Raw genomic sequence first — 23,039 nt, forward strand, 5'->3', positions numbered from 1 at the left:
TCTGGGTTGGGGTTTTGTATATAGCAGAGCAGTTCCCTCGCTGTGATCTATTGAAAGTCAGCCCTCAACACAAGGGTTTGTCTTGCTCCCATCCTCTCCCTTCCCAGGGGGGCCTCGGCAGTGAGGGAAGGAGAAGTGGGGGAGGTGGGGAACTGCGCAGTGGCAGGGCAGTGTTGGCATCTGGTGTCTGTTCCTTCTGTGCCTGGCCCAGCTACCGTCGCCTCCTGTCCCACATCTGCTGGGGCCTTCAGGCCCCAGGCTGAGATGGGGAACCGGGGATGGGTGGTGGCAGATGCAACCCCTTCCCCAGGGGGCCCGAAGGCCGGCTCCCTCCTTGATGCCACCGGCCAACCTCCCACGATTCCCCCCCACCCCTGTGCACAAATTGCCTCTAGTCTGATAATAAGAGCCGTGACAAAATATATTAGAAAAAGAGAAAAGATTAAATGCAATCAGTACTAAAAGAGACCAAAATTAAGAGATAAAAACAGGGGTGAAGAAAGGCAACCAGAACCAGTAAAAGAAAAAGAAAAAAAAGAATTGGTAGAGAAGGAGTTGTCTATTCAGGTCACTATTAATTGTGTGCTCCCTGGACACAGAAAGCCCCAGAGGAGAGAACCAAGATAAATGGGATATATCCTGATTAGAACTTAACAAGGCAGGGTACCCAGCTATCCTAGGGGAAGTCCATCATTTTCCCCTTTGTCTTCAGACCTTCCTGGGATCCCTCCTTTTGATCCACTGCACTGGTGCTTAGACTACAGGCATGCTTATGCTCTTTCTAACGGCTGCTATGTGGTGCTTCCTCAAACACCATCAGAGCTCTGGAATTTTTCTGTCCTCTGAAGCTCTCCTCAGAACCCAGACGGGAGCTCCCCTCCCACACAGTCTCACACACTCATCCGAACTTTCACTCCCCAGCAGCAGTAACCTCAACTTCCCTGCTAGAGAAATCCATGTGCCTTTTACTGAGCTTCTTCTTTTCCCTCCCACTTGGCTTCAAACTTCTCTATCTTCTTTCTGGCTTTCAGCCTCTATGTGTACCTGATGTGAGTGCTTCTTGCACTAAAAGGATCTGAGGACGGAGAGTCGAGATAAATTCCTGGATGAGACACCTGCTGGATGCAGTGAATTGGGAAAAACATATCAGCATTCTGCCCTCAGTTTTTTTTAATCTATAAAATAACTGGGTTGAAAGAAATAAATGTTTTCTAATCTTTCACCTTTCCTTCTAGCATTCTGTGTGTCGTACTGGGGTCCCTTTTCTCCCCATCCATGTGCTCTTTTTTCCCCACTCTATTTTCCCCTCCTTTTTTTTAAACTTTATTTTTCAATTACAGCTTACATTTAGTATTATTTAGTAATAGAGGCCCAGTGCACAAAAATTTGTTCACTCAGGGGGGTCCCTCAGCCTGACCTGTGTCCTCTCACAGTCTGGGACCCCTCGGGGGATGTCCACCTGCTGGCTTAGGCCCGCTCCCCGGGGGGATCGGGTCTAAGCTGGCAGTCAGACATCCCTCTGGCATCCCGGGAGCCCTTGGGGGATGTCCACTTGCCAGTGGGGAGCAGGCCTAAGCTGCAGTCGGATATCCTTAGTGCTGCTGAGGAGGTGGGAGAGGCTCCCAACCACCACCGCTGTGCTGGCAGCCATCAGCCTGGCTTGTGGCTGAGCAGAGCTCCCCCTGTGGGAGCGCACTGACCACCAGGGGGCATCTCCTGCATTGAGTGTCTGCCCCCTGGTGGTCAGTGTGGGTCATAGTGACCAGTCATTCCCAGTCGTTTTGCTGTTAGGGTCAATTTGCATATTACCCTTTTATTATATAGGATTAGTTTTAGGTGTATAGCATAGTGGTGAGATAATCATATCCTTACAAAGTAGTCCCTCCAATATTTTCAGTACCCACCTGGCACCAGACATAGTTACTACAATATTATTGACTATATTCCCTATGCTGTACTTTACATCCCTGTGACTATTTTGTAACTCTTGATTTGTAATTTTTTTTTTAATACAGGTTTATTGATTTTGGAGAGGGAGAGAGAGCAACATCCATGATGAGAGAGAATCATGGATCAGCTACCTTCTGCACGCCCCCTACTGGGGATTGAGCCCATAACCTGGGCATGTGCCCTTGACCAGGAATTGAACCAGGGACTGCTCAGTCCTCAGGCCGATGCTCTATCCACTGAGCAAACCAGCCAGGACTGATTTCTAATTCTTTTTTCTTTTTAATTATTCCTTTTTAAAAATATATATTTTTTCTTTATTGATTAAAGTACAGTGGGGCCTTGACTTACAAGTTTAATTCGTTCCGTGATGGAGCTCATAACTCAAATTACTCGTATGTCAAATCACTGTGACGTTTGCTGCGCCAACTAGCAGTGGGGTATCTGAAGCTGGCTCGTAACTTTTTTTGAGCTTGCAACTCAAAGCAAAAAATCGGCCGAGAGACGGCTCATATCTCAAAAAACTCGTTAGTTGGGATACTCGTAAGTCAAGGCCCTACTGTATTACATATGGGTCCTTATCCTCCCAATGCCCCCCCACCTCACCGCTCATGTTCTCACCCCCTTAGTGTCTGTGTCCATTGGTTATGCTTATATGCATGCATACAAGTCCTTTGGTTGATCTCTCCCTTCCCCCGACCCTCCCCTGCCTTCCCTCTGAGGTTTGACGGTCTAATCCAGTGGTCGGCAAACTCATTAGTCAACAGAGCCAAATATCAACAGTACAACGATTGAAATTTCTTTTGAGAGCCCAATTTTTTAAACTTAAACTATATAGGTAGGTACATTGTTATTAACTTAATTAGGGTACTCCTAAGGCTTAGGAGGAGCCACACTCAAGGAACCAAAAAGCTGCATGTGGCTCACGAGCCGCAGTTTGCCGACCATGGGTCTAATTGATGCTTCTCTGTCTCTGGATCTGTTTTTGTTCATCAGTTTATGTTGTTCATTATATTCCACAAATAAGTGAGATCATGTGATATTTATCTTTCTCTGACTGACATACTTCGCTTAGCATAATGCTCTCCAGGTTCATCCATGCTGTTGCAAATGGTAGGCGGTCCTTCTTTTTTACAGCAGCATAGTATTCCATTGTGTAGATGTACCACAGTTTTCTAATCCACTCATTTGCTGATGGGCATTTAGACTGTTTCCAAATCTTAGCTGTTGTAAATTGTGCTGATATGAACATAGGGGTGCATATATCCTTTCTGATTGGTGTTTCTAATTTTTTGGGATATATTCCTAGAAGTGGGATCACTGGGTCAAATGGGAATTCCATTCTTCATTATTTAAGGAAACGCCATACTGTCTTCCACAGTGGCTGCACCAGTCTGCATTCCCACCAGCAGTGAAGGAGGGTTCCTTTTTCTCTGCATCCTCGCCAGCACTTGTCATTTGTTGATATGTTGATGATAGCCATTCTGACAGGTGTGAGATGGTACCTCATTGTTGTTTGATTTGCATCTCTCAAATGATTAGTGACTTTGAGCATGTTTTCTTATGTCTCTTGGCCTTCTATATGTCCTCTTTCGAAAAGTATCTATGTAGATCGTTTGTCCATTTTTTGATTGGATTGTTTATCTTCCTTTTGTTAAGTTGTATGAGTTCCCTAAAAATGTTGGAGATTAAACCCTTATCAGAGATAACATTGGCAAATATGTTCTCCCATGTAGTGGGCTTGTTGATGGTTTCTTTTGCTGTGCAGAAGCTTTTTATTTTGATGTAGTCCCATTTGTTAATTTTCTCTTTACTTTCCAATGCCCTAGGAGCTATATCGGTGAAGAAATTGCTTTGGCATATGTCTGAGATTTTGTTGCCTTTGGATTCTTCTAGTATTTTTATGGTTTCCTGTCGTACATTTAAGTCCTTTATCCATTTTGAGTTTATTTTTGTGTATGGTGTATGTTGGTGGTCTAGTTTCGTTTTTTTGCAAGTATCTGTGCAATTTTCCCAATACCATTTATTGAAGAGACTGTCTTGATTCCATTGTATGCACTTGCCTCCTTTGTCAAATATTAATTGAGCATAGTGGTTTGGGTCGATTTCTGGGTTCTCTATCCTATTGCATTGGTGTATATGTCTGTTCTTCTGCTGATACCAGGCAGTTTTGAGAACAGTGGCTTTGTAATAGAGCTTGATATCTGGCATTGAGATCCCTCCTACTTTGTTCTTCTTTCTCAGGATTGCTGCAGCTATCAGGGTCTTTTTTATTCCAGATAAATTTTTGGAGAGTTCGTCTAATTTGTAATTCTTAATCGCTTCACTTTTTTCACCCATTCCTCCAACCCCCTCCCCTCTGGCAACCATTATTCTGTTCTCTACTAGTTGTTTCAATTTTTGTTTTTTTTTATATTCCATATATAAGTGAAATCATATGGTATTTATCTTTCCCTGACTGACTTATTTCACTGAGCATAATATCCCTCAAAGTCAAGGATTGTGTTATGGGGTGTTAATTCCCCCACATTTGCAGTTTTGAGCACCCACAAATGATCATCAGCTTCTCACAGGTGTCCCAACCACGTCATGTAAAAGCCTTAATTAGTAAAACAATGTGAAACACATGCAGTGCAACTAAAGTTTGGTTCCGTTGCCTTGTAATCTCTAAGGGGGGAGGGGAGTGGGGGGAGTGGGCTGAGAAAATGTGAGAGAGGACAGAAGAGGTGACTGATACAAGCAGGTTTTTAAAATTTATTTTATGAGTAAACACATAAAATATATGTAATTTTTTTCACAGAAAATCAATTTCTTTCATAGAAAATCTTCGATATGCCATTGTGTTCAGTAACTGTTTAACATACAGTGACACCTATTCAAATACAGAAAACTATTCAAATACAGACATTCACAAGCATCAAGTTTCAACTCTTTAATACTGTCTAAGGAGAAATTCCTGTGAAATTCTATGTTGCGCACCTTCAATCTATTCTGAATTAAAAACCCAGTGTCTGATGTGCACCTGTTCACCGGCAGTAACAGCTGTTCATCTGTTGGGACCGTTACCCTAACCCACCACTTTGGAAGATAAGGCAAACTCAGTATGGTACCTTGCAAGTAAACTATTGATGTGGGAAGCTTGACTCTGATGTACTTACCCCATGTAGCTTCCCCATACTTAAAGTCAGCCTCACATGAAATCTCTCTATTGCATTGTAATCTGAAAGTCTTAATTTCTCCAGTTTTTGTTACTCTCCTTTAATCTCCAAATTAAAGTATGCATAAGAAATTATACCAAGTAAATTCCTGTAACCAAGTTAATTTCATTATTCTAAAACCATAGTTACATAATTTCTGCTTATTTTATTAAGAGTATATTCAGATGAATCAGTCCTTTTTCATATAAAAATTATACATGGTAAACACTAATTAGAAATCAAATGTTGAATTTTACTTGTAAAGGGTTTGCCTTTGAAAGTTATCTTTTATAGCCATTATTTCTACAAAAATGCAATTTTCCCTGGTTGACTTGTATAGATCTAAATATTACTGTATGCAGTTATATCCATTAAGTCTTTTGTTTTGTTTTGCTGCTATTCATATTTAAAGTTTATATAAAGCAAAAATAGTTGAGCTCATTGTCCTTTGTCTTAGATTAGTTTATTATATTGCTAATTTGGTTTTCCAGCAAACTTTGCAAATTAACTATGCAGGCTCTGAACTGATAAAAGAGCATATAGAAATGTTCTCTGTTATATAGACTATCATGTCCCCTACAAATAAAGATAGTTAAGCTTCTTGTTATTTATTTGTTTGTTTGTTTTGTTGTTTCAGTCTTCTTGTTTTATAGTCTTTATAACTTTAATGTCTTATTTTGTCATATTAATTCTTAATAAGATTGGAACATTCACTACAATGATTAATACAAATGGTGAGCACAGGCAGACATCCAACCTTCTTCCCAGCCTTAGAAGAAAAGCCAAAAAAGTCACCATTTAGTAGGATGCTAGCTGTTGCTTTTAAATTCTCTTTATGAAATTGAGAAGGTGCCCTTTCATTCCTAGTTTATTGGAAGTTTTTGCCTCAAAAAGGTGCTGAATGTTTCAAATGTTTTATTTCTACCTATAGAGATAAATATGGTTATTCTCTTATATTCTGTTACCATGGTGAATTATAATGCTAGATTTTTAAATTTAAAATAAATCTTTCTTATCTGGGATAAACCCAGATAGTCACCATATAGTAACCTTTCTATACCCTCTTTTTGTTCTTACCTTTTAAGGTGGAAGCTTAGATTACTACTGATTTTAAACATTCCTTGTTGTTATTTGATGTAAACATTTGAACTTTGAGGTTTCTCTTGTACATTTTGAAGTATCTCACATAGTTTAATATGTTACGTTTTCATTATCATTAGGTTCAAAATATTTTCTAATCTTTTAAATCTTTCACTGACGAGTTAATTTCTTTAGAATTGTGTTGATTACTTTTCAAATATTTGGATACATATTTTCTTGATGTCTTACTATTACTGAGTTCAAATTCAATTCCATTGTGATCAGAGCATATACTCAGTGATTTGAATCCTCTAATATTTACTGAGACATCTCTATGGTCTAGCTCTAGCATATGGTCTATGATGATAAATGTTTCGTGCATGTTGGGATAAAGAATCCATATGTTCAGAATTTATAAGGTGTAATGTTCAATGAGTATATATTGGGTCACATTGGTTATAGTGTTCAAAACTTCTATCTATCTCCTTATTGATTTTTTAAAATATTTTTTTTCTGACATTAGAGAGGAAGGAAGAGGGAGAGAAAGAAACATCAACTTTCAAATATACTATACAGCTGTGGGAATTAATAACCTTTATGTTGTACATTACATCTCCAGTACTTATTTCTCTTATAAATGTATGTTTGTACCTTTTGTGCAGCTTCATCTAAGTCCCCTACCAACCTATCCCCTGGCTCTGATAACTACGAATCTGATCTCTTTTGTATGTTTGGTTTTTTTTAGAATCCACATACAGTATTTGTCTTTCTCTGTCTCACTTTTTTCATTTAGCATAATGCCCTGAAGGTCCATCCATGTTGTGGCAAATGTGGTATACATTATTGTTAAATGATTCTTTCATTAAAATCTCCCTTCCCCCTTTTTCTCATTATAGACAGAGAGTGCATGGGCCGAAGAATATTCTGAAAAGAAGAAAGGGTCTCACAAGCGTTCAGCATCCTGGGGCAGTACAGATCAACTTAAGGAGGTCAGGAAAATGATTCCAAGAAAGTGGGTGTGGAAACTTGATTCCTTCGTTGGCTAGTTCCTTGAAATTGTGGGCAGCAGAGATTTGTCAGTTTCCATTGAGTGTGGGGTTTGTGTGTTTGTTTTTATCTTAGTTCTGTTTACTTGAGAATTAACATCAGAAAAACAGTTATGTTAATTGAATAAAGATTTGAATGGAGAAATGTACACATTACTTATCAGATAGTGTACTTTTTCTTTTTAAAAAAAGAGCGTCTATACCTATTAATATATAAATATCAAATACATAAATTTTAGTGATATAACAAATTCACATATATTATTTCTGTATATTATGGTAGTGATTCTACTATTTAGTAACCCAGTAGAACTAAGTTGATTTTGCCCCTGTGCTATGATTACCTAATTACCATTTTCTGTCTACAATTATAACATTTTCATTTTACATATAATGTAGAAAAAAAGACCAGGAAAATTCAGTCCAGAAATAACATGGGATATTGATTAAAATTTTATTTGGTATTTTTAAAGATTATATCTGTGAGTGCATTTTGTGGCTTGAATTGATATTCAAATAGTTTAATTTTTGGAGCTGTTGAAGGTCACAAGTTTGATAAAGAAATCTAAATAAAATGTGATTTATGAGGGCAATGAGAGAATAACTATGAATTTTTAATTCTTTGTGAAAGTTGTAATATAATTTATTCTGAATGCTGAAAACTTCACTTGTTTAGTACTTGGAATATCTCTTTATATATACATGTGTATCCTCCTATCTAATAAAAGAGAAACATGGTAATTGGCGTACATCCGCTATCCTTCCCATTGGCTAATCAGGGCGATATGCAAATTAACTGCCAGCCAAGATGGCGGCCGGCAGCCAGGCAGCTTGAAACTAACGTGAGGCTTGCTTGCTTCAGTGACGGAGGACTGCAACGTTCCCTGCCTGCCTTGCCGGCCTCTGAGCCTGCAGTTTCAAACATTGTAACAAATATAGAAGCTAAAAAAAACCCCAGAAACCAGCTTTCAGCCGGCTGGGATCTCAGAGCTGGAGTTGATACAGAGTTTCGATTATAGAACCTACACAAACCAGATACCTGTTTTCAGCAGCTGAGGCCTCAGAGCTGGAGCCAAGCCTCAGAGCTAAAGCTGGCCCAGAATAAAAAAAAAAAAAGCAGTTGAGAGCTTCAGTCCCAGCCTGAAAACAGCCCTCAGCCCCTCACCCAGGCTGGCCAGGCACCCCAGTGGGGACCCCCACCCTGATCCAGGACACCCTTCAGGGCAAACCAGCCAGCCCCCACCCATGCACCAGGCCTCTATTCTATATAGTAAAAGGGTAATATGCCTCCCAGCATTGGGATCAGCGGAGCTGAGAGGCCTCCCGGCACCAGGATCAGTGTGACAGGGGGCAGCGCCCAAACCCCCTGATCGTCCTGCGGCTCTGTGTGTGTGACAGGGGGCAGGGCCACAACCTCCCTTTCGGCCCTGCTCTGTTCGTGACAGGTGAAGGCGCCCCAACCCTCTGATCAGCCCTGCTCTGTGCCTGATAGGGGGGAGCTCCCCGACCCCCTGATCACCCTGCGGCTCTGTGTGTGACAGGGTGCGGCGCCCCAACCCCCCCACCCCCACGGGCCCTGCTCTGTGTGTGACAGGGTAGAGCCATAACCTCCCCATCGGCCCTGCCCTGAGTGTGACAGTGGCTGTGCCCCAACCCCCTGATCGGCCCTGCTCTGTGGGTGATAGAGGGCGGCGCCCCAACCCCCTGATCCGCCCTGCTCCGTGTGTGACAGGGGGCGGTGCGCCAACTCCCCTATTGGCCCTACTTTGTGCGTGACAGGGGGGAGCTCCCCATCCCCTGATGGGCCCTGCTCTGTGCGTGACAGGGGGGATCTCCCCAACCCCCTGATGGGCCCTGCTCTGTGCGTGACAGGGGGGAGCTCCCCAACCCCCTGATGGGCCCTGCTCTGTGCATGACGGGAGGAGCTCCCCAACCCCGATTGACCCTGCTCTGTGAGACAGGGGGAGCTCCCCAACCCCCTGATTGGCCCGCTCTGTGCGTGACGGGGCAACACCCCAACCCCCTGATTGGCCCTACCCTGAGCGTGACTGAGGGTGGCATCGCAACCTCCCAATCCGTCCTGCTCTGTGCATGACGGGGCGGCGCCCCAACTCCCCAATTGGCCCTGCTCTGAGCCTGACCAGGGGCTGCACCTAGGGATTGGGCCTGTCTGCCACCCGGGAGCAGGCCTAAGCCAGCAGGTTGTTATCTCCCAAGGGGTCCCAGAGTGCGAGAGGGCACAGGCCAGGCTGAGGGACCCCCCCCTCCCCCCCGAGTGCACAAATTTTTGTGCACCAGGCCTCTAGTATATAATAAGATTTTGTGATACAGTCTAAAAATTCAAAACTTTTATTAAGACTGAATTTTTCTGGTTCTTATTAAGCAAGGATGTTTTATATAGTATGGGAAACACTCTGATGCATGTTTTATTTTCCCCTTTGCAGATTGCAAAATTACGCCAGCAATTGCAGAGAAGTAAGCATAGCAGTCGACATCATCGAGATAAAGAAAGACAGTCACCATTCCATGGCAACCATTCAGCCATTAACCAGTGTCAGGTAGGAGCACAGATAACACAAAATGCAGACAAGATTTTTTTATTTTGCAGGTGATTTGTTATTTTATAGGTGACTATGGGACAAAATAGCCAAAAACACATTTGAAACTGATTAATACTGAATCATAACCTTCATAAAAATAAACCGAAAAAAAGAAACTAGAATATTAAATTGACAAAATGATATTTTCCTTTGGTGATCTGTGATAAGACTTCTAAGAGACATAGCTAATTTTTCATATTTTGACTTACCGTACTTTGTATCTATCAATTTAGTATGTTGGCGGCAGAATAATAGAGATATGCACTGGCTGTGGAATCAGTCCTTGGACAGGTAACCTGCTCTAAGTCTCAGTTTCCTCATCTGAGGATTGAGGATAATAATGATACCTGTCTCATAAAGTCATTTACTAGGGGAAAACGTTTAGCTGCTCTGGTTCCTTAATAGAATCCTATAAACTACTCTTGATGGCTCGCACCGGGAACATTTCTTTTTAACTGAATTGAAATTGGATGGGGTCCCTAGGCAAGGAGAAACAAGAGAAAGTTTGCCAACACCTTTTCTAGGTTGATACCTTCTGATGATTGTCAAGTATATTTGGATTGTTTTCAAGAGAAAGTATAGGTAGAGGTATATATTTTTTCAAACTAATTTTGTCCTAAAATATTGGCACATGGGTCAAATTTGATTTCATAAATTTAAAGTTTGGTTGTAATTTCCAACAGCTCGGCAGGGCAGGGTGATGGAGTCATGAGGGTGGGGCTAGTGCATTTCTCCAGGCTGATGCAGTATGGAGGGGAGTGCTTGACCCAGGAAAGATGTCTTCTGTGATTGTTGTCTGAGAAGAACTTGGCATAGAGGTCCTGGCAGCGGTCCCTTCAGCTCTTTCCCTGGAGCCTCACACCCTGTTTGTCCTCCCACATCTCCAGTTTGCTCTGATCTTCCCTCTGTTTGCTGGAGTCCAGGCTAAGTGGCCATGAATGAGATTTTGTGTGCTGTTCCTTTAAGAGGGCACCTGGCTTTTGAGCAGAGTACTGTTTCTCCCTGGCAGACAGAATCCCCATTAATTTTCACAGCCAGATGTTATATGGGCTCTTCTACCCGCATGCACATGCGTTTGGTTGAGACCCCTTGCTCCTCAGGGGGTAACTTTTGCAGCTGAGATGTCCCTCCAGATTCCCACCTGCTGTACATGGGTGTGGGGCCAGCCCTTTTCATGTCTCTGCCCTTCCTGCCAGTCTCAAAGTGGCTTCTTCTATAAATCCTTGGTTACAAGACTTCGGTTCAGCTAGTCTTCAGTTGGCTATTCAGGTGGAGTGTTTTGTAATTTAGTTGTAATTCCAATTTGGACCTGGGAGGAGGGTGAGTGTAACTTCCACCTACTCTGCCTCTTGTATTTTTTATTTTAGCCATTCGAATAGATGTGTAGTGGTATTGTACTTGATATAAATTTGCACTGTCACATTTTTCTAAGATTATTTGCTATATGTAAATCCTCTTTAATGAATGTATGTTCAAGTTTTTTGCCCATATTTAAATTGGGCTGTTTGTTTTATTATATATTTGAGAGATCGTTATATATTTTGGATACAAGTCCTTTGTTGGCTTTGTGAATTCCAAATATTTTCTCTCAGTCTGAATTAGTTTTTCATTCTCTCTCTTTTTTTTTTTTTTATTATTAGTTAAGGTATTACAAATGTGTCCTCATTCCCCCATTTACCCCCAACCTCCCCCCCCCCCCCCCCCGCCCCGCACACTCATGCTCCCATCCCCCTGTTGTCCATGTCCATTGGTTTGGCTTATATACATGTATACAAGTCCTTCGGTTGATCTCTTCCCCTTACCCCTGCCCTCCCCTACTTTCCTTCTGGGAATTGATAGCCTGATCTCTGTTTCTCAGTCTTTGGGTCTGTCCCTTTTCATCAGTCTATGTTGTTCTCTATAATCCGCAAATGAGTGAGATCATGTGGTATTTATCTTTCTCTGACTGGCTTATTTCACTTAGCATAATGCTCTCCAGTTCCATCCATGCTGTTGCAAAAGGCAAGAGTTCCTTTTTTTTTAACCGCAGCATAGTATTCCATTGTGTAGATGTACCACAGTTTTCTAATCCACTCATCTGCTGATGGGCACTTAGGCTGTTTCCAAATCTTAGCTATGGTGAATTGTGCTGCTATGAACATAGGGGTGCATATATCCTTTCTGATTGGCGTTTCTGGTTTCTTGGGATATATTCCTAGTAGTAGGATCACTGGGTCAAATGGGAGTTCCATTTGTAGTTTTTTGAGGTAGCTCCATACTGTTCTCCACAGTGGCTGCACCAGTCTGCATTCCCACCAGCAGTGCACAAGTGTTCCTTTTTCTCCACATTCTCTCCAACACGTGTTGTTTGTCGATTTGTTGATAATAGCCATTCTGACCGGTGTAAGATGATAACGCATTGTCGTTTTGATTTGCATCTCTCGTATAATTAGTGACTTTGAGCATGTTTTCATATGTCTTTCGGCCTTCTGTATGTCCTCTTTCGAAAAGTGTCTATCTAGGTCCGTTGCCCATTTTTTTATTGGATTGTTTATCTTCCTTTTGTTAAGTTTCATGAGATCCCTGTAAATGTTGGATATTAAACCCTTATCGGTGGTATCATTGGCAAATATGTTCTCCCATGTAGTGGGTCTTCTTATTGTTTTGTTGATGGTTTCCTTTGCCGTGCAAAAGCTTTTTATTTTTATGTAGTCCCAGTTGTTTATTTTCTCTTTAGTTTCCATTGCCCTAGGAGCATTATCAGAGAAGAAATTCCTTCGGCATATGTTTGCGATTTCGCTGCCTGTGGATTCCTCTAGTATTTTTATGGTTTCCCGTCTTACGTTTAAGTCTTTTATCCATTTTGAGTTTATTTTTGTGTATGGTGTGAGTTGGTGGTCTAGTTTCATCTTTTTGCATGTATCTGTCCAATTTTCGCAACACCATTTATTGAAGAGACTGTCTCGATTCCATTGTATGCTCTTGCCTCCTTTGTCGAATATTAATTGGGCATAGTGGTTTGGGTCGATTTCTGGGGTCTCTATTCTATTCCATTGATCTATATGTCTGTTCTTGTGCCAGTATGAAGCTGTTTTAAGAACAGTGGCTTTGTAATACAGTTTGATATCTGGTATTGAGATCCCACCTACTTTGTTCTTTCTAAGGATTGCTGCAGCTATTCGGGGTCTTGTTTTATTCCAGATGAATTTTTGGAACGTTTGTTCTAGATTTGTGAAATATGCCGTTGGTAATTTAATGGGGATTGCATTGAATCTATAAATTGCTTTGGGTAATATGGACATTTTGATGATGTTGATTCTACCAATTCATGAACACGATATGATCTTCCATCTGTTTATGTCTTCCTCTATCTCTTTTTTCAGTGTCCTGTAGTTTTTGGCATATAAGTCTTTTACCTCCTTAGTTAAGTTTATTCCTAGGTATTTTAATTTTTTTGGTGCAATGGTAAATGGGATTGCTTCTGTAGTTTCACTTTCTGTAAGTTCACTATTGGTGTAAAGAAATGCCATGGATTTCTTAGCATTGATTTTGTATCCTGCTACATTGCCGAATTCATTTATTAAGTCTAATAATTTTTTGATGGAGTCTTTAGGGTTCTGTATGTACAGTATCATGTCATCTGCAAATAAGGACAGTTGTACTTCTTCTTTTCCAATCTGGATGCCTTTTATTTCTTCTTCTTGTCTGATCGCAATGGCTAGTACTTCCAGTACTATGTTGAACAGTAGTGGTGAGAGGGGGCATCCCTGTCTTGTTCCTGTTTTTAAAGGGAATGGTTTTAGTTTTTGCCCATTGATTATGATGTTGGCTGTGGGTTTGTCATATATGGCTTTTATTATGTTGAGGTATGATCCCTCAATTCCTATCTTGTTGAGAGTTTTTATCAAGAAAGGGTGTTGGATTTTGTCAAATGCTTTTTCCGCATCAATTGATATGACTATGTGGTTTTTTTCTCTCAATTTGTTTATGTGATGTATCACATTTATTGATTTGCGGATATTGTACCATCCTTGCATCCCAGGGATAAATCCTACTTGGTCATGGTGTATGATCTTTTTGATGTACTGCTGGATCCAGTTTGCTAGGATTTTGGCATCTATGTTCATGAGGGATATTGGCCTATAATTCTCTTTCATTGTATTGTCTTTATCTGGTTTTGGGATTAGGGTGATGTTGGCTTCATAGAATGAGCTGGGAAGTGTTCCTTCCTCTTGAATTTTTTGTAGTAGTCTGAGGAGGATAGGTTTTAGTTCTTCCTTGAATGTTTGGTAAAACTCCCCTGTGAAGCCATCTGGCCCCGAGCTTTTGTTTGCTGGAAGCTTTTTGATTACTGATTCGATTTCCTCCATAGTTATTGGCCTATTGAGATTTTTAGATTCTTCCTGGTTAAGTTTTGGAATGTTGTATTTTTCTAGGAATATGTCCATTTCCTCCAGGTTGTCTAGTGTGTTGGAGTAGAGTTGTTTGTAGTATTTTCTAACAATCCTTTGTATTTCTATGGGGTCTGTTGTTATTGTCTGAATTAGTTTTTCATTCTCTCAACAGGGTCTTTCACAGAGAAAAAATTATTTTCAAATAATTTTGAAGAAGTCCAGTGTATCATTCCCCCCATCTCAGCTTGATAGTGATATAATTGATATTTAACATTGTGCATTTAAGCTATTCATTTTGATGACTTGGTATATGTATAATATTGTAAAAATATTACCACAATAAGGTTAGTTAAGACATCCATCATTTCACATAGTTACCTTTTTATTTCTTTTCTGGTGAGAACTTTTAAGATCTGTCTCAGCAAGTTCCAAGTATACAATACATTATTAACTGTCATCACCATGCTATACATTAGATCCCCAAAGCATATTCATCTTATAACTAGAAGTTTGTATTCTTTGACCACATTCACCCATTTCTCCTACCTATCTGTTCCTGGCAACCATCCATCTACTCCTGTTTCTATGAAGTGGTTTTTTTATTTTATTTTTTTATTTTTTTAAGATTCCACATATAAGTAACATCACACAGTATTTGTCTTTCTCCGACTTATTTCACTTAGCCCAATGTCCTCTAGGTTCATCCATGTTGTTGCAATTGGCAGGATTTCCTCTTTCATGGGTGAATAATATTTCATTGTTTGTGTGTATAACCCTATTTTTTATCCATTTATTTGTTAGCAGACACTTACGTTGTTAACATGTCTTGGCTCTCAGAAATAATGCTGCAGTGAACATGAAGTGCAGATACTGTGAGGAGTAAAATGCCGGGGTCCAACCCCAGCAGGTCCAGGGGTCCCCAAAGGTGTGGATGGAGTCGGCGAAGAAGGAATGACACGGAGACAGCGTTCAGTTGATCAGCAGCCTAGCCAGGATCTCTAGCCAGGATCTCCAGCCAAGTTCTGGTCTGGCTCTCCAGCGAAGTTCTGGTCTGGATCTCCAGTGAAGTTCTGGTTAGGATCTCCAGCCAGGTTCTGTGTCCATGTTCTCTTGCTAGGTTCTCCAGCCAGGTTCAGTCACCAGGCTCTAGTCAGGTTCTCTTGCCAATTTCTGTAGTCAGGTTCAGTCCAGGATCTTTTGCCATGTTCTCTTGCTAGGTTCTGTCTCTAGGTTCTGAGGCCAGTTTCTGTCCAGGATCTTTTGCCATGTTCTGTCTCTAGGTTCTTCTCTAGGTTCGGTGCCTCTTGGTTCTGTCTTCTAAGTTCTGTCTTCTAAGTTCTGTGTCTTTCTGTCTTGTTACATCTGTATGTATACCAGTTGATTCAATCCTATCAATCTCTATTCCAAAGGTTAGGGCGTTTCTTATCTCCATTCCAGGGAGTAAAGATTATGTAGCTTAAGCATGATTGTTCGTAGTTAAAGTGATTAATTACCAGCCTGTCACTTAGTTGAGGGGTTTTATTCCCTCCCTAACTTCAGGGGAAAATCCCTGCCTGGGGAAACAACCTTTCTCAGAGAGGAGACCTTGGTTAAAACACATAGTGCCAAGAAGGTGAGCAAACATTTTAAGAACAGTATGCCATATATGCCAGGTCCTTTGAAACAGCAAGGATGGACCGGCTCCCGGCAGTAAAAAATGTTTTTGCCGATTAATTTAGCAGTATGAATGAAAGTCCTGAAAATCTTTCCTGTACATTGAGTCAGTAGTCCCTCCGGCCCAAGAATTTATCCTAAGGAAATATTTATATTTGTATGCAATATTTATTTTAGAGGATGTTCATATTGGCATTTTTTTTTTGAGTAGTGAAAAATTGGAAACTATTTGTCCAATAGCAAAGCATTTATTCTTAATATATTTATTTATACAAAAAAATACCATTCAGCTATGAATGTTATTTGGTAAATAATAATTTTAAAGCATAGAAAGATGTTAGAGATAGAGGAAATGAAAAAAAATAACACGTTACAATCTGAGGTGGTTGTGTTCCCCTATTACATGAGGAAAGTGGGGCGGAGGGGCCCAGCAGTAATCAGTGAAGAAGCGCTGCCTCGGCACTCCAGATTGAAGCTTCCCCTTAGATCTTTCTCACCAGTTCCTTGCCTGTTCCGAGGATTGTTAATGTGTTATGCTTAATTTTTAAAAATATCAGTTATAATGGTGAGCAGGAATAAAAGAGGAGGAATACAGGTTTAAAACTAAGTTCTATTTCAGAGGACAGGGTTGTCCATTGAATGAAACTAGTGATAATTGATCAAAGGCCCTGTTACCTTTTTGCTTACCCACCTTCCTCAGAAAGACAAGTTTTTCAAAGAAACCTCCAAGTGAATGGTGGGTTAATCACATTTCTTTACCAGGCAGCAGGGCAATTTACAAGAGACCTCAGGCACACTGTTGCATTGAACTTTGGCGGATATTTTTGCAATTCTTTTTTTTTTTTTTTAATCCTCACCCAAGGATATGTTTTTATTGATTTTAGAGAGAGAGGAACATTGATTGGTTGTCTCCTGTACTCTCCCCCACTGGGTTTTGAACCCGCAACCTAGTTATGTGCCCTGACTGGGAATCGAACCCACAACCTTTTCAGTGTATGGGACAACGCTCCAAGAAGCTGAGCCATCCAGTCAGTGCCTTTGCAATTCTTGTCTCATTAATTTTGAGTATTTTGTCAAGAAACCAAGTAATGCCCTAACCGGTTTGGCTCATTGGATAGAGCGTCAGCTTGTGGACTCAAGGGTCCCAGGTTCAATTCTGGTCAAGGGCATGTACCTTGGTTGTGGGCACATCCCCAGTGGGGAGTGTGCAGGAGGCAGCTGATTGGTGTTTCTCTCTTATCGATGTTTCTAACTCTCTATTCCTCTCCCTTCCTCTCTGTAAAAAATCAATAAAATATTAAAAAAAAAGAAACCAAGTAATATCCTATAATTATGTTATCAGTTACTTTTCAAAAGCAATAACTGTCAGTGAAAAAAAATGTTTTTTCAAGTTAGTGATAGGCTTTGGGAAAAAAAAGAAAATAAATCATATCATTTTCATTCCTGAAAAAACATTAAAATCATTACAATGGAAGTATAAGTAAGTAAATTTTACAGGGACCTTATTCCCATCGCAGTCTTGCTATAAATATAGTTAATTGTGTCACTAGAGGACTTTAAAGTTATGTCTGAAATTAGAACTCTGTTACAATCATACAATAATTTGAGATTGAAATTCTTTCAGTATTCTTTTATCTGGTTTCCCTTTATAGTTCCTCATAGATGTGAATATACTTCTGAAAGCCTATCTTGATTGTCTGGGTTTTTATCTTTAAATTGTTTTCAATGTACAGTATACTGAGAAGGAGATTTGGTCACTCACACTTTTTACGAGGCCTATAGACTGTATTTTTATTTTATTTTAGAGTTACTCATGTAAACTAAAAGTATGTTTCAAATGAGTGTTAAACCGCTCTTCTCCCTGCTTTATTTCCTCTTCTCAAGGCTCCTGTTCCAAAGAGTACTCTTATTCCAGCAGTTCCCATCACCAAATCAACAGGCTCGCGGTTCCGGAACAGTGTGGAAGGATTGAATCAGGAGATTGAAATAATAATTAAAGAGACAGGGGAAAAGGAAGAACAACTTATAGTAAGTAATCCTTACTCATTAACTCTTCTACCTATTAAAAAATTTACGATTTTGTTTTTCATATTTACTTAGGTTTCTTCCTTCTTGTTGAGAGAAAATAACAATTTTTATCTTTTGGAAAACTAAGTGAGTGAAAGTTTTCATTTCTTTGCATGTCATAGAGACAACTGATATGACTTAAATTTGGATCCTTGAACAGAAGCTATTTTTTATTTTTTTTATTATTATTATTTTTTATTATATCTTTATTAAGATATTACATATGTGTCCTTGTCCCCACGTTACCCTCTACCCCCCCCCCCCCCCCGCTCATGGCGCCCCCCCCCCCCCATTGTCTGTGTCCATTGGTTAGGCCTATATGTCTGCATGTAAGTCCTTTGGTTGATCTTTCCCCCTTACCCCCACCCTCCCCTCCCCTCCCTCCAAAGCCCGACAGTCCAATCAATGCCTCTCCGTCTCTGGATCAGTCCTTGTTCATCAGTTTATGTTGTTCATTATATTCCACAAATGAGTGAGATCATGTGGTATTTATCCTTCTCTGACTGGCTTATTTCACTTAGCATAATGCTCTCCAGTTCCATCCATGCTGTGGCAAATGGTAAGAGTTCCTTTTTCTTCTTCCTCTTCTTAAAGAATAGCTTTCAGCATTTCATATAATGCTGGTTTGGTGGTGATGAACTCCTTTAGCTTTTTCTTATCCGTGAAGCTCTTTATCTGACCGTCTGTTCTGAATGATAGCTTTGCTGGATAAAATAATCTTGGTTGCAGGTTCTTGCTATTCATCACTTTGAATATTTCTTGCCACTCTCTTCTGGCCTGCATCGTTTCTGTTGAGAAGTCAGCTGACAGTCATATGGGTACTCCCTTGTAGGTAACTGACTGTCTTTCTCTTGCTGCTTTTAAGATTCTCTCTTTGTCTTTTGCTCTTGGCATTTTAATTATGATGTGTCTTGGTGTGGTCCTCCTTGGATTCCTTTTGTTTGGGGTTCTCTGCACTTGCTGGACTTGTAAGTCTATTTCTTTCACCAGGTAGGGGAAGTTTTCTGTCATTATTTCTTCAAATAGGTTTTCAATATCTTGCCCTCTCTCTTCTTCTGGTACCCCTATAATTCTGATGTTGGTACGCTTGAAGTTGTCCCATAGGCTCCTTACACTATCTTCATATTTTTGGAATCTCTTTTCTTTTTTCTTTTTCAGTTGGGTATTTTTTGTTTCTTTGTATTTCAAATCTTTGACTTGTTTCTTGGGATCCTCTTGTCTGCTGTTGGATCTCTGTAAATTATTCTTTATTTCAGTCAGTGTATGCTTAATTTCTAGTTGGTCCTTTTTCATGTCCTCCATGGTCTCACTATACTTATTGAGGGACTCATTAAATTTATCGGCGGTTTCCATAAAATTCTTGAAAAACCTTATAAACGTGGCCTTGAACTCTATATCCAGTCGTTTGCTTTCCTCCGTTTCTGCCATTTGTGACCTGTTTCTTTGTCTCCGCATTTTGGCTGCTTCCCTGTGTTGATAGAGTGGCTTTGTGTCCTAGATGTCCTATAGGGCCCAGTGGCTCAGCCTCCCCAGTTACCTGAGGTGGACACTCTTGGTGCACCCCCTTGTGGGCTTTGTGCACAGTCTTGTTGTAGCTATGCCTTGGTTGTTGTAGGATCACTGGGAGGAATTGATCTCCAGGCCAATTGGCAGTGAGAATCAGCTGTGTCTGCAGTGGGAGAACTTCTGTGCTGGAGACACCCTTCTGGGGCAAGACTTGCTTCAGTGGGGCTTTGGTGCTCACTGAGACTGCCCCCTGAGTGTGTCTCTTAGGGATCTGAGGAGTTGTGATCTGGATGGTCCCCCTCTGACCACTGGTACAGTGGCTCTTGGATCTAAGGAGGTGTTAATTTAGCCTCTGCCTGAGGTTACACAGCAGGAACTACGAAGAGAACTGCAGATTCTCCTTCCTTTTTTTGGAGTTTGGAAGTGCCCTGATGATGCTCAGCTGTGTAGCAATGCAAGGTGCTGTGGGGCCTTGGGCCTTCTCTTGGAAGCTTTGGGTCTATCTGGCCCGGCTGCGGTTAGGTAATTACAGGTTGCAAATGGCCGGGGCATTCATATGCAAAAGCCTCTGCCGCAGCCTGGGCGGGACGGGGTCTCAAGGAATCAAAGGGTGGAGCAAGCAGCTATGGCGGAGCCTCAGCCCCGCCCTAAGGAGTCGCGAGTCCCAGTGTCCTGGCAATGGCTGCAAGCACCTCTGAGGGAAAGCCGCCCTCAAGCTCGCCCGCTGCCAGACAGTCCAGTTTCTCCCCGTATGAGTCCTGGGTCCCCAGAGACTTCCTGGAACCGGATTTCAGAGCCGTCGGGAGCTTGTGTCTCCCTCCGGATTCAAAAAGACAGCCACGTCCTCAGGTGCCAGACCCTTTCCGCGCGCACGCGAGCCCCCGTACCTCTGCACTCCACCTCCGTAGCTCCTCTGGCTCTCAGTGTGCTTTTCTTTCCTTCTAGTTGTAGAATTTACACTCAGCCAGCCCTCCTGTAGTTCTGGATGATGTCCGCCTTGTGTTTTTGATGCATTTATCAATTGTTGTGGGAAGCAGCAATTTCCCGGTGTTTATCTATGCCGCCATCTTAGTTTCTCTCAGCTATTTTTTATTTATTTGTATTTGAAAAGCACCAGACAGATGGTATAATTCTAATTATTATAACTCCATTTAAGAAAAGATTAGGCTACTAATTTGTTGGGGAGAGAGGGATATGACATCAAATTCTAAGCGTGAACTGTTTCTTCTTTTTTTAGATACTCTAGGATATGTTAAGAGAGAGATAGAGAGAGGTTGAGAGAGAGAGAAACATTGATCAGTTGCCTCCCATATGGACTCGCACTGGGGATCAAACCCACAACCTAGGTACGTGCCCTGACCCGGAGTTGATCCAATGCATAAACTTTTGATGCACTACAATGCTCCAACCAAGCCATCCGGCCAGGGCTACCTGTTTATTGTTTGTCACTTACTATTTCAAAGGTTAATGAGAACATCATGAAGTGCAGTTCTTACCTATCATGCACATAAGACTGTGTACTCTTCTACTAACTTTAATGCACATAAGAATGACTCATATGTAAGACAGAAAATTTCCTGTTTGTATTTAAAACCATGTCACAGAGTATACTAAGCTTTTTTCTTCAGTGAATGAATTGAAGAGTTTTAAGTAGTATTTCATTGATGCTTAAGATTAAAGGTTCGTTTAGATTACAGAAAACACAACTCCTCACACCCTCTTCTCCATGCTGCATGATAGGGAAACTTTCCCTCATATAATAAATGTCAATGAGGCACAGGTAAACAGGTTCCTGGTTTCCCTCAAAAGTGAGCCCACAAGCTTTTTTAAATTGTTCCCCTTGATTCCCCCCTATAATTACCACTGTTGTGATGAACTTTTTCCTCATGTAGCAGTTTTTTTAAAAAAAACTCAGAATTGGCAGGGGGAGAAGGTAACAGGGCCTAACATCAGGTATCTGAAGTTCCCACAATGGATAACCTTTTCTTCTAATAATGGAATTGAGTGTTACACATAGAATTCTCATTTTCATGGCCCCTCTTCATAAATTTTTAAATACTATTTAGCACATGATAAGTAACTTTAATTTATCATTCAGTAAGCATTGGCCACCTGTCAGGTGCCAGTTCCTGGAAAGAGAGTCTGCCCAGGCTGCTCGGTGTCCAGTGGGGGAGTCAGATTAGGCAGGGATGTCACTAATGGAGGAACACAAAGGCTTCTTTCTCATTAGGCTCATAAGTAGGGGATTTCTGACGTAGTCTTCTGGAACCACAGGGGAAGGTCAATTTTGGGCACATTTCTGGGTGAGTTTCAAAATCAGTGATAAATACGCATATTTTAAAAACTTTTATAACAGCCACAAGATATTCCAGATGGCCATCGTGCACCTCCTCCCCTTGTACAGAGAAGTAGCAGCACACGCAGCATCGACACGCAGACTCCTGGTGGGGCAGACAGGGGGAGCAACAACAGCAGCCGCTCCCAGTCTGTGTCCCCTGCGTCATTCCTCACCATCTCCAATGAAGGCAGCGAAGAGAGCCCTTGTTCAGCTGATGACCTGCTCGTTGATCCCAGAGATAAAGGTACAGTACAGGAGGAATTTGTTACCAGATGATAAGGGAATACCACCTATGTTATCATTTATTCTATTTTCTAGCAGAACGCACACACTTAACACATTGTATGCGGGAAACGTGTGTACACGTTTTACGTATTTATACGTTCTACCAGTGTAGTAGAGCGCGGGACACATATTAATACGTTTTTTATAGACTAGCGGTAGAATGCAGATAACGTATAAATACGTAAACTAAAGTTATCGTAATTTTCTGAACGTTGCCATTTGCGCAAAAAATTAGCAAAAATGGCCCGCGCCACCTGTTAGCGCGCGATAAAAACTACCCACAAACAATGTGTTAAAGCTGCACTAAGGTAATTAGTTTGAGGTGTTTCAAAACAGATTTTTAAAAATTGGAGTACAAAACAGGTTTTATTGTGGTGTGTTCGGTGATGGTCAAGTTGGGTGAGTTTATGGGTTTTTATTCTTTTTTCTTCTTTGTGCTTATTAATACAAGTGTCTTATTAGTGAGAAACATTCTTTTGGGTATAAATGAGATGAACATTGGTCATGAAGAGCACTTTATTCTCTGTCATTTAGTAGTAATGTTTTTACTACCCACTACTTTTTAATTAAATGTGAAACCTTTAAGTTAGTGTTTTTTAGGATCTATACTTGTGATATTTCTAGAAGGAATAGAGCTGATTTATATCATGCAAAATGACTATTCAAGGGAAGCCTGGAGGGCTACTTACAGTATTAAACTACTTATGCAACTTGAAAAATAACGTGGTGACCTAAGCAATTTGAATATTAATTACTAGTATTCTTACCTTTTAAAACAAATAGGACCTTTCATAAGTCTGTATCAGGGCAATATTTTGGCCTGTGGAGATAGGGCCCCAGCTCACGCCCCCAACCTCGCAGCCGCCTGGCATCCACCTTGGCCTGACACCATCCCCTCATCTGCTGCACCATCCCGCCTGTGGGTGATCAATTGGTGCCGGAGCCCC

General features: G+C 41.0%; 1 protein-coding gene across 4 annotated transcripts in view; it reads left to right on the forward strand.

The window, feature by feature from the left end:
• FAM117B (family with sequence similarity 117 member B) overlaps nucleotides 1-23,039 on the forward strand; it is a 92,649-nt gene that overhangs the window by 51,893 nt on the left and 17,717 nt on the right. For 2 of the 4 annotated variants that reach the window (XM_059702814.1, XM_059702810.1), the window contains exons 3-6: nucleotides 7,121-7,213; nucleotides 9,715-9,828; nucleotides 17,781-17,924; nucleotides 21,826-22,051. In XM_059702814.1, coding sequence (XP_059558797.1) covers nucleotides 7,121-7,213; nucleotides 9,715-9,828; nucleotides 17,781-17,924; nucleotides 21,826-22,051 — 577 coding nt within the window. The remainder of the gene's footprint in view (nucleotides 1-7,120; nucleotides 7,214-9,714; nucleotides 9,829-17,780; nucleotides 17,925-21,825; nucleotides 22,052-23,039) is intronic. The other 2 variants (XM_059702811.1, XM_059702812.1) reach the window with 2 other exon arrangements.

This window comes from Myotis daubentonii, chromosome 7 (genome assembly GCF_963259705.1).
Source record: "Myotis daubentonii chromosome 7, mMyoDau2.1, whole genome shotgun sequence".
In the NCBI taxonomy this organism is placed as follows: Eukaryota; Metazoa; Chordata; class Mammalia; order Chiroptera; family Vespertilionidae; genus Myotis; species Myotis daubentonii.